This window comes from Heloderma suspectum, chromosome 3 (genome assembly GCF_057233095.1).
Source record: "Heloderma suspectum isolate Gila_16-S chromosome 3, 16-S_ref, whole genome shotgun sequence".
In the NCBI taxonomy this organism is placed as follows: Eukaryota; Metazoa; Chordata; class Lepidosauria; order Squamata; family Helodermatidae; genus Heloderma; species Heloderma suspectum.
Genome location: NC_139460.1, coordinates 21,683,655 through 21,696,913, shown reverse-complemented (window position 1 = coordinate 21,696,913; position 13,259 = coordinate 21,683,655). Strand labels below are relative to the sequence as shown.

At 46.8% G+C, this 13,259-nt stretch overlaps 1 protein-coding gene across 1 annotated transcript in view; it reads right to left on the bottom strand.

The window, feature by feature from the left end:
• Positions 1-13,259, bottom strand: part of AMOTL1 (angiomotin like 1) — a 78,822-nt gene that overhangs the window by 41,729 nt on the left and 23,834 nt on the right. Inside the window, exons 2-3 of the mRNA XM_084842627.1 lie at positions 10,458-10,598; positions 4,404-5,313 (exon numbers count right to left, since the gene is read on the bottom strand). Coding sequence (XP_084698753.1) covers positions 4,404-5,313; positions 10,458-10,485 — 938 coding nt within the window. The 5' untranslated portion in view covers positions 10,486-10,598. The remainder of the gene's footprint in view (positions 1-4,403; positions 5,314-10,457; positions 10,599-13,259) is intronic.

The following is a 13,259-nucleotide window of genomic DNA, read 5'->3' as shown; positions in this document are numbered from 1 at the left end:
TGATTTTCCCCAAGTTGATTGGATCCTGCAATTTAAAAAAAAAAAAAAAGGTGAAAACAGCTGTACAGGCACCCTCTGAGTGGACTGCGGAGCTGGGGTAGTGTTGTTAACCCTATCCTCCTGTGCTCAATAGAAATTGCTCCAGGATGCTTCCAACATGGCGGCAGCATCAGGGAGCAGGCAGAGAACTCAGATTTCCCTCCCTCCAGCTGTATGATAGGACAGGGCAAACTGCTGGTCTATCTAGCCCAGGGGTGCTGAACCCAAAGGCTGCATTCTGTTTTGGATAAGCGCTCAGGGCTTGCATTCCAGTGGTGGGAGGAGCCGAAGGCAAAAGAGGAGGGACCAAAGCATCAAAAATGGTAGCATATTTTAGCTTAAAGCTGTTACGTCAGCAACTAAGCTGTAGGAGAGGCATTTCAACCTTTTAGAATGGGGGAAAACTGCACAAAAAACAGGAAACCACCCAACAATTGGTGGAGGGGGAGGAGCCAGTAGAAGTGGGCGTGGCCATTTGGGGAACCCTGGAGGGCCAGATTGGGACCCAAAGAGGGCTGAATTTGGCCCCCCAACTGAGGTTCTCTCTAGCCAATATTGTCTACCCCAAGAGTATGAAACCCCAAATCCATCCCTATGAGGATTCCTAAAATGCCACGCCCCCTCTTCCTGACTCCACCGCATTTCCCTGGTCCTTTGATGGTTTCCTGGCTTTTGTGCAGTTTTGCCTCATTCTAAAAGGTTGTAATGCCTCTCCTAGGGCTTAATTTATTTATCAATTATGCATTTAAAATATTTCTTGGCCTCCATTCAGGGCAAGGCGACATACAGCAATAAAACACATAAAAGCAGTACAGTATTATAGTGATAAAAACAAGAATAAAAACAGCAGTAAAAACAGCAACAAAAAAATGCAGCAATAGTTACTTGCTGTAAGAACTTTAAGCTATGATATGCTGGTATTTTGGTCCTGTCATTTTTGCCTTCGGCCTCACCCACCACTGACTGGAACGCAGCCCCCGGGAGCTTCTCTGAAACTGAATTCTGCCTTTGGGCTGAAAGAGGCTCAACACCCCGACCCACTCTGACTGGCAGCAGCTCTCCCAAGGTCTGAGGCAGAGGTCTTCCCCATCACCTGATCCTGGAGATGCCAGGAGCTGGTCCTGGGTGCTTCTGCATGCAAAGCAGCTGCTTAACCAACTGAATTACGGCTCCTGCCCAAACTTTCTGCCTGCTGTTATAACGCAAAAGATGTGGCTACTGTAGCGATGCAGAGCGAGGGTCTCGCCAACAGGTGGCGCTCCGGCTAGCCGAACCCCAGAGAATCAATGTTTGATGTGGCTGAAGTCGGTTGGCACCTTGTGAACTCCAACTTGGGTGGTGAATGATGGGAAATTTGTGCATAGTTGTAAACATGGTTATGGTTTAGGAACACATGTGGGACTTCCTTTGAAGAGGGTTCAGAAACTTCAGTTACTGCAAAGCAGAGCTTCTAGATAACTAAATGGGACCGCCTGATCCTACCATGGGATGTCAGTGCTTCATCAGCTGCACTGGCTTCCAGTTCATTTCAGAGCCCAACTCAAAGTGTTGGTGTTGACATTTATAGCCCTAAATGGCTTGGAACTAGAGTATCTAAAAGCTCGCCTCCTCTTGCATGTACCTGCTTGGACCCTTCCGTCATCTTCAGAGGCCCTCCTCTGGGTACCCCCACCAAAAGAAGCTAGGCAGGTGGCTACAAGAGAGAGGGCCTTCTCCGTGGTGGCACCACACTTACAGAATAAACTCCCCAAACAGGTTTGCCTGGCGCCTACATTGTTCTCTTTTCAACACGAGGTAAAGACCTTTCTTTTCCCCCAGGCATTTCAGAGACCTAGTTCTAGGTTATAGCTATATTTTTTACTTAAAATGTCATTTCATTTTTTTAACTGGTTGTGACTCACCCAAAGAACATTAGTTATTGGGTGGATTAGAAATGGACTAAATAAACAAATAAATAAATTTAAAGAAAACAAGCTGCCTTGGTCTGTTTGTCCATCTAACCCAGCATTGTCTTTCTGGTTCCCAGGGTCTCTGGCTGAGGAACTTCCCCATCACTTGAGATCCTTCTACCTGAAGACGCTGTGGATTGAAACAAGGACCTTCTGCATGCAAAGAATGTGCTAGGCCACCGAGCTATGGTCCTTTTATCCTTTCTTTTCTTAAACCCACAGGTAACCTGATCACAGATCTCATGACATCATGGCTAGTTTGGTCTTTAGACGGACAGGGAAAGTGCCATCTTCTGTGCATGGCTTGAGTGTGTCTGGTGCAATGAATCCATGCGCTTGACACTTGAAAAAGGCTCAGTCTAAAAGGATCCTTGCAGATGGAATCCTCTTACAACTTCCGGAGATGATAGCCCAAATCTGACCCTGTTTTCTTTTAGTTTCCCCACCCCCTTGTCACCGCCTGGCTTACATAAACAGAGGTTTTTGCTTTTCCTTTGAAAGCCATAATTTTCTGGCTGGAAAAATGCACACAAACTCTCAATGTGTTATTGATGGAGGTTCAGAACATGTGCTGATCAGATGGAATGCGAAAGCCGTTTCCTATGCATTGAGAACACAAAATCAACAGCCTAGAAACCATGAGCTTAAAGGGCCACTTCCATGATATAGAATAGCTTTCCCCCAACCTGGTGCCCTCCACATGCACTGCACTGCAACCCCCATCCTCCCCAGCCAGCATGGCCAAGGCTACTATAGAATCATAGTAGAAATACATTTTACAACGATATAATCCTAAAAGCAATTTAAGATAATAAAAAAGACATATGAAATCCATTAAAACTTAACATATGGGCAGTAAAACATCCTAATCCAGACCAGCAAAGAGAACGCACCAGCAACCAGTGTAGCTGATAGTGAACCAGTGTTAAGTGTTCAGAAAGCCTGGCCCCAACAAGCAGCTGGGGAGCTGCATTCTGCGCCAGATGTAGCTTCCAAACTTTCTTTAAAGGCAGTGGAGGCTGGTGGCTCTGATGTCAGTGGGGCAGTGAATCTGTTCCGGGTTCCAGTCGGAGCTCTTAAAGGAGCTAACCAAGCTGGAGCAGATCCAATACCCAACTGAAATTGGAGCCACCAGCCTCCAGTGCCTTTAAAGGCACTCCTATGTACAGCACATGATGGTAGTCTAATCTGGATGCAAACAAGGCACAAATAACTGAGGCAACATCCAGGCTTGCAGTTGGAGAATCAGAACAAGGGAGTTCAGGGCTGGATGAGCCCAATCTCGTCTGATCTCGGAAGCTAAGCAGGGTCAGTTCTGGTTAGTACTTGGATGGGAGACCGCCTGGGAATCAGGCTTTCTGCATTGAGCAGGGGGTTGGACTCGATGGTCTTGTAGGCCCCTTCCAAGCCTATGATTCTATGAAAAGGCTCTCCTGGAAACTGATGCCAACTAGGCTTCCATCAACAGCACCGGGTCCAGGAGGATCCCCAAGCAGTGGACTGGGTCTTTCAGGGAGAGCACAACCCCATTCAATGCCAGTGGCACACATCCCTCCAGATCAGCACATTTCCCCACTAAACTACCCCATCTAATCTGGATTCAGCTTCTTTCCCCTCATCCCTCCCAGAACTACCTCTGCAGACTTATGCGGCGTTCTCCCAGCCCTCTGGGATTAGCAAGTGGAAACGAGAGGCGGACTTCTGTGTCACCTGCATATTGACGCCCCTGGAGCCCAAACCTCTGGATGAGCTCCCCCAGGGGCTTCAGGCAGTTGTTAAGCACCACTCTCCTGCTGCCCACTGCTTCTCCTGGTGACCCTCCTCCTCTAGGCACTTTGTTCCCAGATGTATGTGTGCCACATCCCGTACGACGGGGTGGGAAACCTCTTTTAGCCTAAAGGCCAAATTCATTTGGGAGAAGCTCTCGGGGGCCACATTCCAGTGGCAGGTGGGGTCAAAGGCAAAAGGGGCAGCCCCCCCCCCCCCCCGCATATTGTAGCTTAAAGCTCTTATGCCCAGTAACTCAGCCTTAGAAGAGGCATTTCAACCTTTAGAATGAGGGAAAAACTGCACAAAGGCTAGGAAACCAACCAACGATCAGTGGTTGGTGGAAAGGGTGTGAGGCCAGGGGAAGCGACATGGCCATTTGGGGAACTCTGGTGGACTGGACTGGGACCCCAGGAGGGCTGGATTTGGCCCCCGGGCCCAAGGTTTCCCACCCCCAAAGCAGGGGAAAGCTGCTTGGGGGTGGGGGGGGGAAGTCATGCAGAGAAGGACGTGGCACCACACTCAATTTGCTGCAGTGCCGTGATTGCTGCTGAACGCTTACTTCTGCCCTTAAAAATTTTCCTTTTTTCAAAAAGCTCTCCATAACTCTGAAGGAAGGCAGTAAGCCAGCAAGGATTCAAAAACTACCTGGTCACACCATATTCTGGGGGTGGCTGATATCGGACAATGGCAACTTCGCTCCTCGCTGGCTGTGGAGCCAAAAAGGGGGGCTTCCCCACTTCCTGGATCATTCCGGAATGCTGGTCGTTAAAGAACCCTCCGTGCTCCTGGGCCTTGCTCACCGGGGAGACCACCTGCTTGCTTTTGAACGGATAGTCCGGTGGCGGCCCCCTCAGATCCATGCCTTTCCCGGAAGCCTGGGAAGGGGGCGGCCCGACTGTTTTGAACCCTTTGCTTCTCCCCAAGGTGGGGGGATGCTGTTTTGCGCCATTCCTCTCCAACGACAGCTGCATTATCCTCTCGCTCAAGGAGCGCACATGGCCTTGTTTCAGCTCCTTCAGCGCTTCGTCTTTGTGCGCTTGCCCACTGTTGGCGCGGGCCAGAGTTGGCCTGCCTTCGGTTCTAGATTTTGGACAGGAGCCTCCAGACATGTAAAAACTGGGGCCAACGGAAGAAGGCTGCTGACCCCTGAAAAACTGAGACTGGGCTTTGGCCTCTTCGTAGGTCGGTAGCTCCTCATTGTTCTGTTGAGGCTGGGCGCCCCTGGACTGCTTCTCCATCACAGTATTATCCCCCTGATACTCCTGGCCCTGTGGTTCCTGGCGCGCTGACTGCTGGACCATTTGTGGGTCTTCCGGCACCAGATTTTCCGTGGAAGAAGAGAGTGTGCCGGCAGTGGCGTTGGACGGTCCCGCGCTCCCCGTGGCCTGGTGCTGGATGGCCAGCAGGTTCATGTTCTCGTTTGGGTTGCCATAGCGCAGCTCCTGGATCAGCCGCTGTAACACAGTGCCAGGGGTCACATCCTCTGAACCTCTCATTTCCACCTCTGAGACCTGGAGGAAGCTTGGAGGGTGGAAGTTGCAAAGAGAGTCTTCAGCTGGGGCAAAACGAAACAAAAAGGAACAGTATCATCATCATCATCATCAACAACAACACAACAACAGAAGGAGGAGGAGGAAGAAGAGGAAAAAGGAAGAGGAGAAAGAGGAAGAAGGTGGAGGAGGAGAGATGAAAAGAGCAGAAAGAGGATGAAGAAGAGGAGGAGGAGGAAAAGAAAAGAAAAGGAAAAGGAAGAGGAAGAAGTAGAAGTAGAAGTAGAAGTGGAGGAGGAAGAGGAAGAGGAAGATGAAGATGAAAAGGAGGAAGAAAAGAAAGAGGAAGAAGAAGAAGTAGAAGTAGAAGTGGAGGAGGAAGAGGAGGAGGAGAAAGATGAATAGGCGGAAGAACAAGTGGAGTCATAGAATCATAGAATAGTAGGGTTGGAAGGGGCCTACAAGGCCATTGAGTCCATGGAGGAGGAAAAAGAGATGAGGAAGAGGAAGAGGAGAGGCAAAGGGTAAGGGCTGAGCGATTTTGAATTACTGCGGCTTTTCAAGAATGCGTATTTTTCCCCTTCAATTGACCTGTTGCCCATCTGAGTTCAACTCCCATCTCAACCACTTACTTGTTGGCTTTAGACATTTTCATTATCTCTCAGCTTAAACTACCTCAAAAGGATGTAGTGAAATGGGAGAACCCCATGGAAGGGGAAGCCGGTAAAGAAAATGGTATACCTTTGTACCATTCTCATTGTTCTCCTCCTCGCTCATTTTCATTTTAAGCTTCTTGTACATGGGGTCACGAAGAGTCGGACACGACTTAACGACTGAACAACAACAACAACAACTTACTCTCTAATGGCACTTCCTCCTCTTTATCTCTCTCCTCTCTAATCTTCACTTCTCCTCAGACCCTTTGCTCTGGTCTTCAGGTACCAAACTGCTGCTAGTTAAACCTAAGAATTCTTTCCCTACTCCCCAACAACATCACTTTTCCCTTGCAGCTCCCCAACACTGGAGTGCCCTTCCCATCTGAGGGTCATACTGCATGATACATTAAATAGAATCATAGAATAGTAGGGTTGGAAGGGGCCTATAAGACGATCGAGTCCAACCCCCTGCTCAATGCAGGAATCCAAGTCAGAGCATCCCTGACAAGTGGCTGTCCAGCTTCATCTTGAATGCCTCCAGTGTGAGAGAAAAGAAAAAGGTCTTGGCCTGGCACCGAAAAGATAATAATGCTGGCACCAGGCAGGCCTCATCAGAGAGATCATTCCACAATTGGGGGGCCACCACTGAGAAGACCCTCTCCCTTGTTGCTGTCTTCTGAGCCTCCTTGGAGGAGGACCTTAGATGTGGAGTGGAGTGTACGGATAGGTTCATGTTGGGAGAGGCACTCCGTCAGGTCTTTTGGTCCGAAACCGTGTTGTCTACTCTGATTGGCAGCGGATCTCCATGGTCTCAGGCTCAAGCCTCTCTCATTAGCTCTTACCTGGCCCTTTTAACTAGAGACACCAGGAACTGAACATGGGATCTTCTGTATAGCTCTACCACTAAGCTATGGTCCCTCCCCAATCACAGAATCATAGAATAGTAGGGTTGGAAGGGGCCCGATCTCATTTGATCTTGGAAGCTAAGCAGGGTCAGCCCTGGCTAGTACTTGGATGGGCGACCGCCTGGGAATCAGGCTTCCTGAATGGAGCAGGGGGTTGGACTTGATGGTCTTGTAAGCCCCTTCCAACCCTACTATTCTATAAATTGACCCTCGGAAACACATGAATTATTTTTAATTAATTTAAATGTATCCATGCGGTTGAAGCCTGCAGTAACAACTTCAGCCACTAGAGGCAGGCTTCCCTAACCAGCACACAGCCTTGCAGTCCATACAGTCTGAAGCCAGGGGAGATTAGTAGGCCGAGGGACAGACTCATACGCCTGCCCCTCCCCTCTGCTGAGGGGCATTCCTTCCCCCAGGGAATGGAGTGGGCAGACCCCTCCCTCAGGGGCTATAGAGTTACACCAAGTCAGGGGCTGTGTCTAGGGGTGCCACTGGGTGTGGCTTTGCTAGGACAGGACAGGCACAATGTGTCTGTGCTGCCCCCAGCTCTGTAGTGTATGAAAGTATAAGAAATGCATATGTTTATACTGTGGGTGGAGATATCAAGGATCATAGAATCATAGAATAGTAGGGTTGGAAGGGGCCTACAAGGCCATCGAGTCCAACCCCCTGCTCAATGCAGGAATCCAAGTCAGAGCATCCCTGACAGATGGCTGTCCAGCCTCGTCTTGAATGCCTCCAGTGTGGGAATGTCCACCACCTCCCCAGCTAATTGGTTCCATTGCCATATTGCTCTAACAGTCAGGAAGTTTTTCCAGATGTTCAGCCGGAATCTGGCTTCCTGTCACTTGAGCCCATTATTCCGTGTCCTGCACTCTGGGATGATGGAGAAAAGATGCTGGCCTTCCTCTCTGTGACAACCTTTCAAGTACTTGAAGAGCGCTATCAGATCTCCCCTCAGTCTTCTCAAGGCTAAACATGCCCAGTTCTTTCAGTCTCTCTTCATAGGGCTTGGTTTCCAGTCCCCTGATCATCTTTGTTGCCCTCCTCTGAACCCTCTCCAGTTTGTCTGCATCTTTCTTAAAATGTGGTGCCCAGAACTGGACACATACTCCAGATGAGGCCTAAGCAGTGATGAGTAGAGGGGAACTAGTACTTCACGCAATTTGGAAGCTATGCTTCTATTAATGCAGCCCCAAATACCATTTGCCTTTTTTGCAGCCACATCACATTGTTGGTTCATATTCACCTTGTGATCTACGACCATTCCAAGATCCTTCTCGCTTGCCGTTTTGTTGAGCCAAGTATCGCCCATCTTGTAACTGTACATTGGGTTTCTTTTTCCTAGGTGCAGAACTTGGCATTTATCTCTATTAAATTTCATTCTGTTGTTTTCTGCCCAGCGCTCCAGCCTATCAAGATCACTTTGAATTTTGTTTCTGTCTTCCAGGGTATTAGCTATCCCGCCCAATTTTGTGTCATCTGCAAATCAGATAAGCATTCCTGCACCTCCTCCTCCAAGGCATTAATAAAAATGTTGAAGAGCACTGGGCCCAGGACTGAGCCCTGCGGTACCCCACTCTTTACACCTCCCCAGTTTGAGATATGTGGCTAGCAACCATGATACAGGAGTAAAAAAAAAAAAAAATACTGGGCGTGGAGGGGGTGTGATTTCCTTAAGGACCACAGCATGCTCTTCCCTCCCCAGCTGTGATCCCGACAAAGATCTCCCCTTCTGCAACAATTGGCATTTGAAAAAAAGCTCTCACAGGGACCAGCGGGAGCATTTCCCCCACCTCCCCAACCTTAACTGCAGTGCAAGACATGACATGCCAACCCCGTTCCCATTTAAACTGCAAACATCAGTCACACTCCACTCCTTCTCACTTCAGCAAATGCAGCAGGCGTGTTCAATCTCTTTCAGCCCAAGGGGCGGATTCCATTTTGGAGACACTCTCAGGGGCCACAGTGCAGTGGTGGGCGGGGCCAACACCAAAACATCAGGGCCAAAAATGCCATCATATTTTAGCGTAAAACTCTTACTGCCAGTAACTCAGCCTTAAGAGAGATATTTCAGCATCTTAGAATGGTGGGAAAACTGCATAAAAACCAGGAGACCACCAAACAATCATGGGCAAAAGGGAGTGGGGCCACATGGAAACACCGAAGAGCTGGATTTGGCCCCTGGGCTTGAGGTTCTGCACCCCTGCAATACAGGGGTGCAGAAAACGGATTCAGCTGCAATGCTGTGATAGAGAGAGTGCTACAGATACGTCACACAGATGCGGCATGAACTGTCCTTGTGCCGCTGAAATCCTAAATGTTGTCAACTGGTGGCCACAGGGTCAAAACCACTTGATTACAGAAACTTTCCCCTCCTGCCTCAAGGATTGAGATGGAAGGAGTTAGTGAGGAGGTCAGTAGGAACTGAATCCTTTCTCTATTAACATACATTCATTCATTCATTCATTCATTCATTCATTCAATTTAGAGATGCTGGAGAAATTCGAGATAGATTAAAACGAGCTCAGATTTCTAATAATCCGACCTGCAGAATCCGCTGCAGAGTGACTCTCTCAGGCTGTGCGGAATCCGTGGACTTTCAGATGATTTTTTTACTTTCCCAAAATGTACGCATATAAATCCGTAGAACAATACGTAAGTTTCCGCTACGGAAACGTTGAATGGGATGGGTGACAATACACTAAATGTTATGTACTGAGGTAAATTATGTAAATACTTAGGTAAATATTTACATAATTATTTCTGTATTTTTCTGCATGACGAAAAATTGCATCTGTCTGTGGGCGGATGACGGAACAAATGGCACCTGACAATCCGCAAAACACAGACGGAGCGAATTTTACACAGTCCGTACATCCCTAATTCCATTTATTATATTTCTATATCGCCCCATAGCCGAAGCTCTCTGGGCGGTTCACAAAAATTAAAAACCATTAAAATACATTATATAAAATATAAAGAACCATTCACATAATGAAATAAAACAAATAACACACAGCAACAACAACATATATCTAAAACAATTTAAAACAATCAGCCAGAGACAATGAAGAGACTCATATGCTGCCAAATGCCTAAGAGAAAGAGGGCAGTTTTAACCTGGTGCCGAAAAGACAGCATTGGTGCCAGGCGGGCCTTGTCAGGAAGATTATTCTATAAATGGGGAACCACCACCAAAAAGGCCCTCTCCCTTGTTGCTGCCCCGGAGGAGCACCTCAGATGCAGAGCATAGTGTCCCAGTTGGTTCACACCGTGAGAGGCGTTCTGTCAGGTACTGTGGTCTCAAGCTGTGTAGAGCTTTATAGGTTGAAACCAGCACTTTGAACTGGGCTCAGACATGTATGGTCATACTTTCTTTCTCCACTTTCCATCTCTTGAGGAAGCCATATGTGAAGAAAATACAATGCGAAAATCCTAACGGTAACTGAGGAAGCAGTTAGAGCAGTCTTCCCCAACCTGAGGCCGCCCAAATGTGTCGAACCACATCTCCTATCATCCCCAGCTAGCATGACCTGTGGCCATGTGGTTGGGGATGGTGGTAAATGTGGTCCAACACATCTGGAGGGCCACAGGTTGGGAAAGGCTGAACTAGAGTTTAGTTTTACAAGCACAAAAACTCACCTTCAATATCGCTGACCACCTCTACCATTAACGTGGAACCATCTTGCCTGCTGCCAAACAGCTGGGGATCAGAGTTAGGATAGCCAATTTCTTCCAGTATCTGGACAGGAGTACTGGAAGTGTAGCAAATTGATGGGGGGCCTATAGGGGAAAGTTTAAAAGAGAAAAGGGGGGAAAAGGCAAAGTTATGTATCAAGAAATTATTCACGTGGGGAAAAACCCCTTTTTCTCCTGTACTGAGTCACGCTTATGGCTTCTGAATTATCTTTAAGCATTACTGGATGAGTAAAGCAACTCTGAAGAGATATCCGGTGTGTTCATACTTCTCAGTGATTCAATCAGTTCAGATGTCCACCTACATGCAGAATTGCATGCAGAAACACATTTTCGTGCAGTAAGAATGGGGCTTAACACAAGGAGCTTGCCACAGAACTGCAACAGAGAAGAAGCCCTAGAGATTATGAACTTGCATACACACACACAGTGGCAAATACCACCCTGGCACTACAAGAGTTCAAAGCCACCTCATACAGTTTAGCGGAGATAAGAATTGTCACAAAATTAAACAGAAAAGAAGTGGATCTACTGGAATACAAACTCACTTCCCCATTTCTCTTGATGCCATTGGTTGAGGTTCTCTAACATTAATTAATTTTTTTAAAATAGGTCTCCCGATAACAGACGTTCTCTAGGTTGGATTACAAAACCTAAAAGAATAAAATACAGCAGCTCTGTGCCGCAGAAAATGTGGACAGCCTTAGGTTAGGCAACTTAGTACTAAAAGGGCCCTTGGGAGACCTTAGAATTTGAACCCAAAGTCCACAAGCAACACTGTTAACTACATCACTACTGCTTGCAAGCCACATGCTTTTGAACAACATTTGCATTGGTTTCAGAGACTTTGGAAGACATAGGGCTGGTTTGGGTGTAATGGGAAAACATGGTCTCCCACTAGACGCTTATGTATGATACACACACCTCACCTACTGAGATATTGTTAGGTATACATAGCATTTTCTTAAACAATAACATAATACCGGGACAGGGCTCCTGAAATAACATACAGGACATTCATACTTGCCAGACCACTTTCACAAGGAAAACCTATATACATATCTCCTGCATCTGTGCAACATCATGCCTGCCCACGCTATACACATTCAGACGTTAATGTTTCCATGCGCCTACAAATGCTTTACATTTGCTAATGTAGAAAGGGCTGTGTCCCCCAAGAAGAAAACTTGGATGCCATGTTCTTCTATTCCCCCCCACCCCTGAAATGGCAACAGGCAACAGATAATGCATATCTTTCTAGAAACGATCATTTTGAATTAATCTTGCCAATTTCCTGCTTTACATGCTACTTTTACATGCCAAAGTATTGGGGGGGGGGGAGGCATTCTTAGCATCACTTGTGAAAGTACCCTTAGATTATATTTTAAATACAATCTCTCTATTGCAAATTGTCAATAATTTAAATAACAGGAGAAAAAAACCCAGCAGCATTGTCTCCAAAGTCAAATTCTGACAGCACAATTTACACCAGCCTCAAGTAAGCCTTTTGTGGAATGTGCCCCTCTCTTGATTTCACTGTTTATTATAGTAACCTTGTATATTTAGTTACTGGAAGTTTAAATGAAGCTCTGGAATGAAATTGCGCAGACAACATTCCCTAGTTTGCATGAAAGAGATAATAACAATGGCTTTGAAAGTTCAGCGCTTGGCAAAAGACCACAACCCAGACTATGCACAAGAATGCAAACATGGAAGTTATTTTTAATACAGTAAATATTGCAGAGAGACAAGGAACACCAATCTGTTCATTTGCCCCATGGCAGGCCACAATTTTTCCTTCCTTTATCAGATCTTCCTCTATATGCTCCCTGTCACCAATTTAGCACAATCCCAGTTGTGCTGGCTCTTGGCATGAATGGGAGTTTTTCTCCTGATGCAAACAGAAGCAGGGCAGGGGAGAGGAATACCTTGGCAGGGACCATACTTGTGGCAAAAGGTTGCAGCCCCTTCCTTCTGCCACAGTCCTAATACGGATCTTTTTCACGCACATTGAGAGCTATTTATTTTTAAAATTAATTCAATTTCTAATTGCATGAATAACATAACGCCTGGTTTGGCTCTAAAGCTGGGTTAACACTGCAGTGCAGAGAACTCAACCTGGTTAGGAGAAACAACAGAACACTGGGAGATACCTTTCCTATCTCTCCTAGACCCTGAGAAGTTTGAATGTTCATGAACATTCCATAGCATCACAAAACCTCAGCTTATGGCTAGGAGGAACTTTGAGACAGGCATTAGCTTATTTGCACATATACACAAGATATAGTATTTATTTTTAAATGTATATACACTGCCTTTCTGCACTATGGAAAGGATCAGATGGTTATCAGTTTGACCCATCCACTCACCCTGAGGCAAGATTTCAATATTGCCCCCCCGACACACACACACACACACATACACACACACTAAACCACATTATCTACCCCCCACAATTTTTGCCACCAGTCTCACAGAACCACCAGAATAAAGTCAGCTAAATGAAAAGCTGAGACGACATTGAAGGAACTTCGCCCACACAGAAAAGTGACATACCCTGCCTGTGTATTCATGAAATCTGAATGAATGGAAGGGTGGAGTACGTATACATGTTTAGTCTAGAGAAAGCATAAAATTGCTCTGCCGGTCAGAACAAGGTTCTGATGCTCTGTTTCCAAGAGGGCCCTATTTCCCGAACTGACCAGACTAGGCTTCAGCAATGGCATGCTGATGGGGAATTATGGGAGT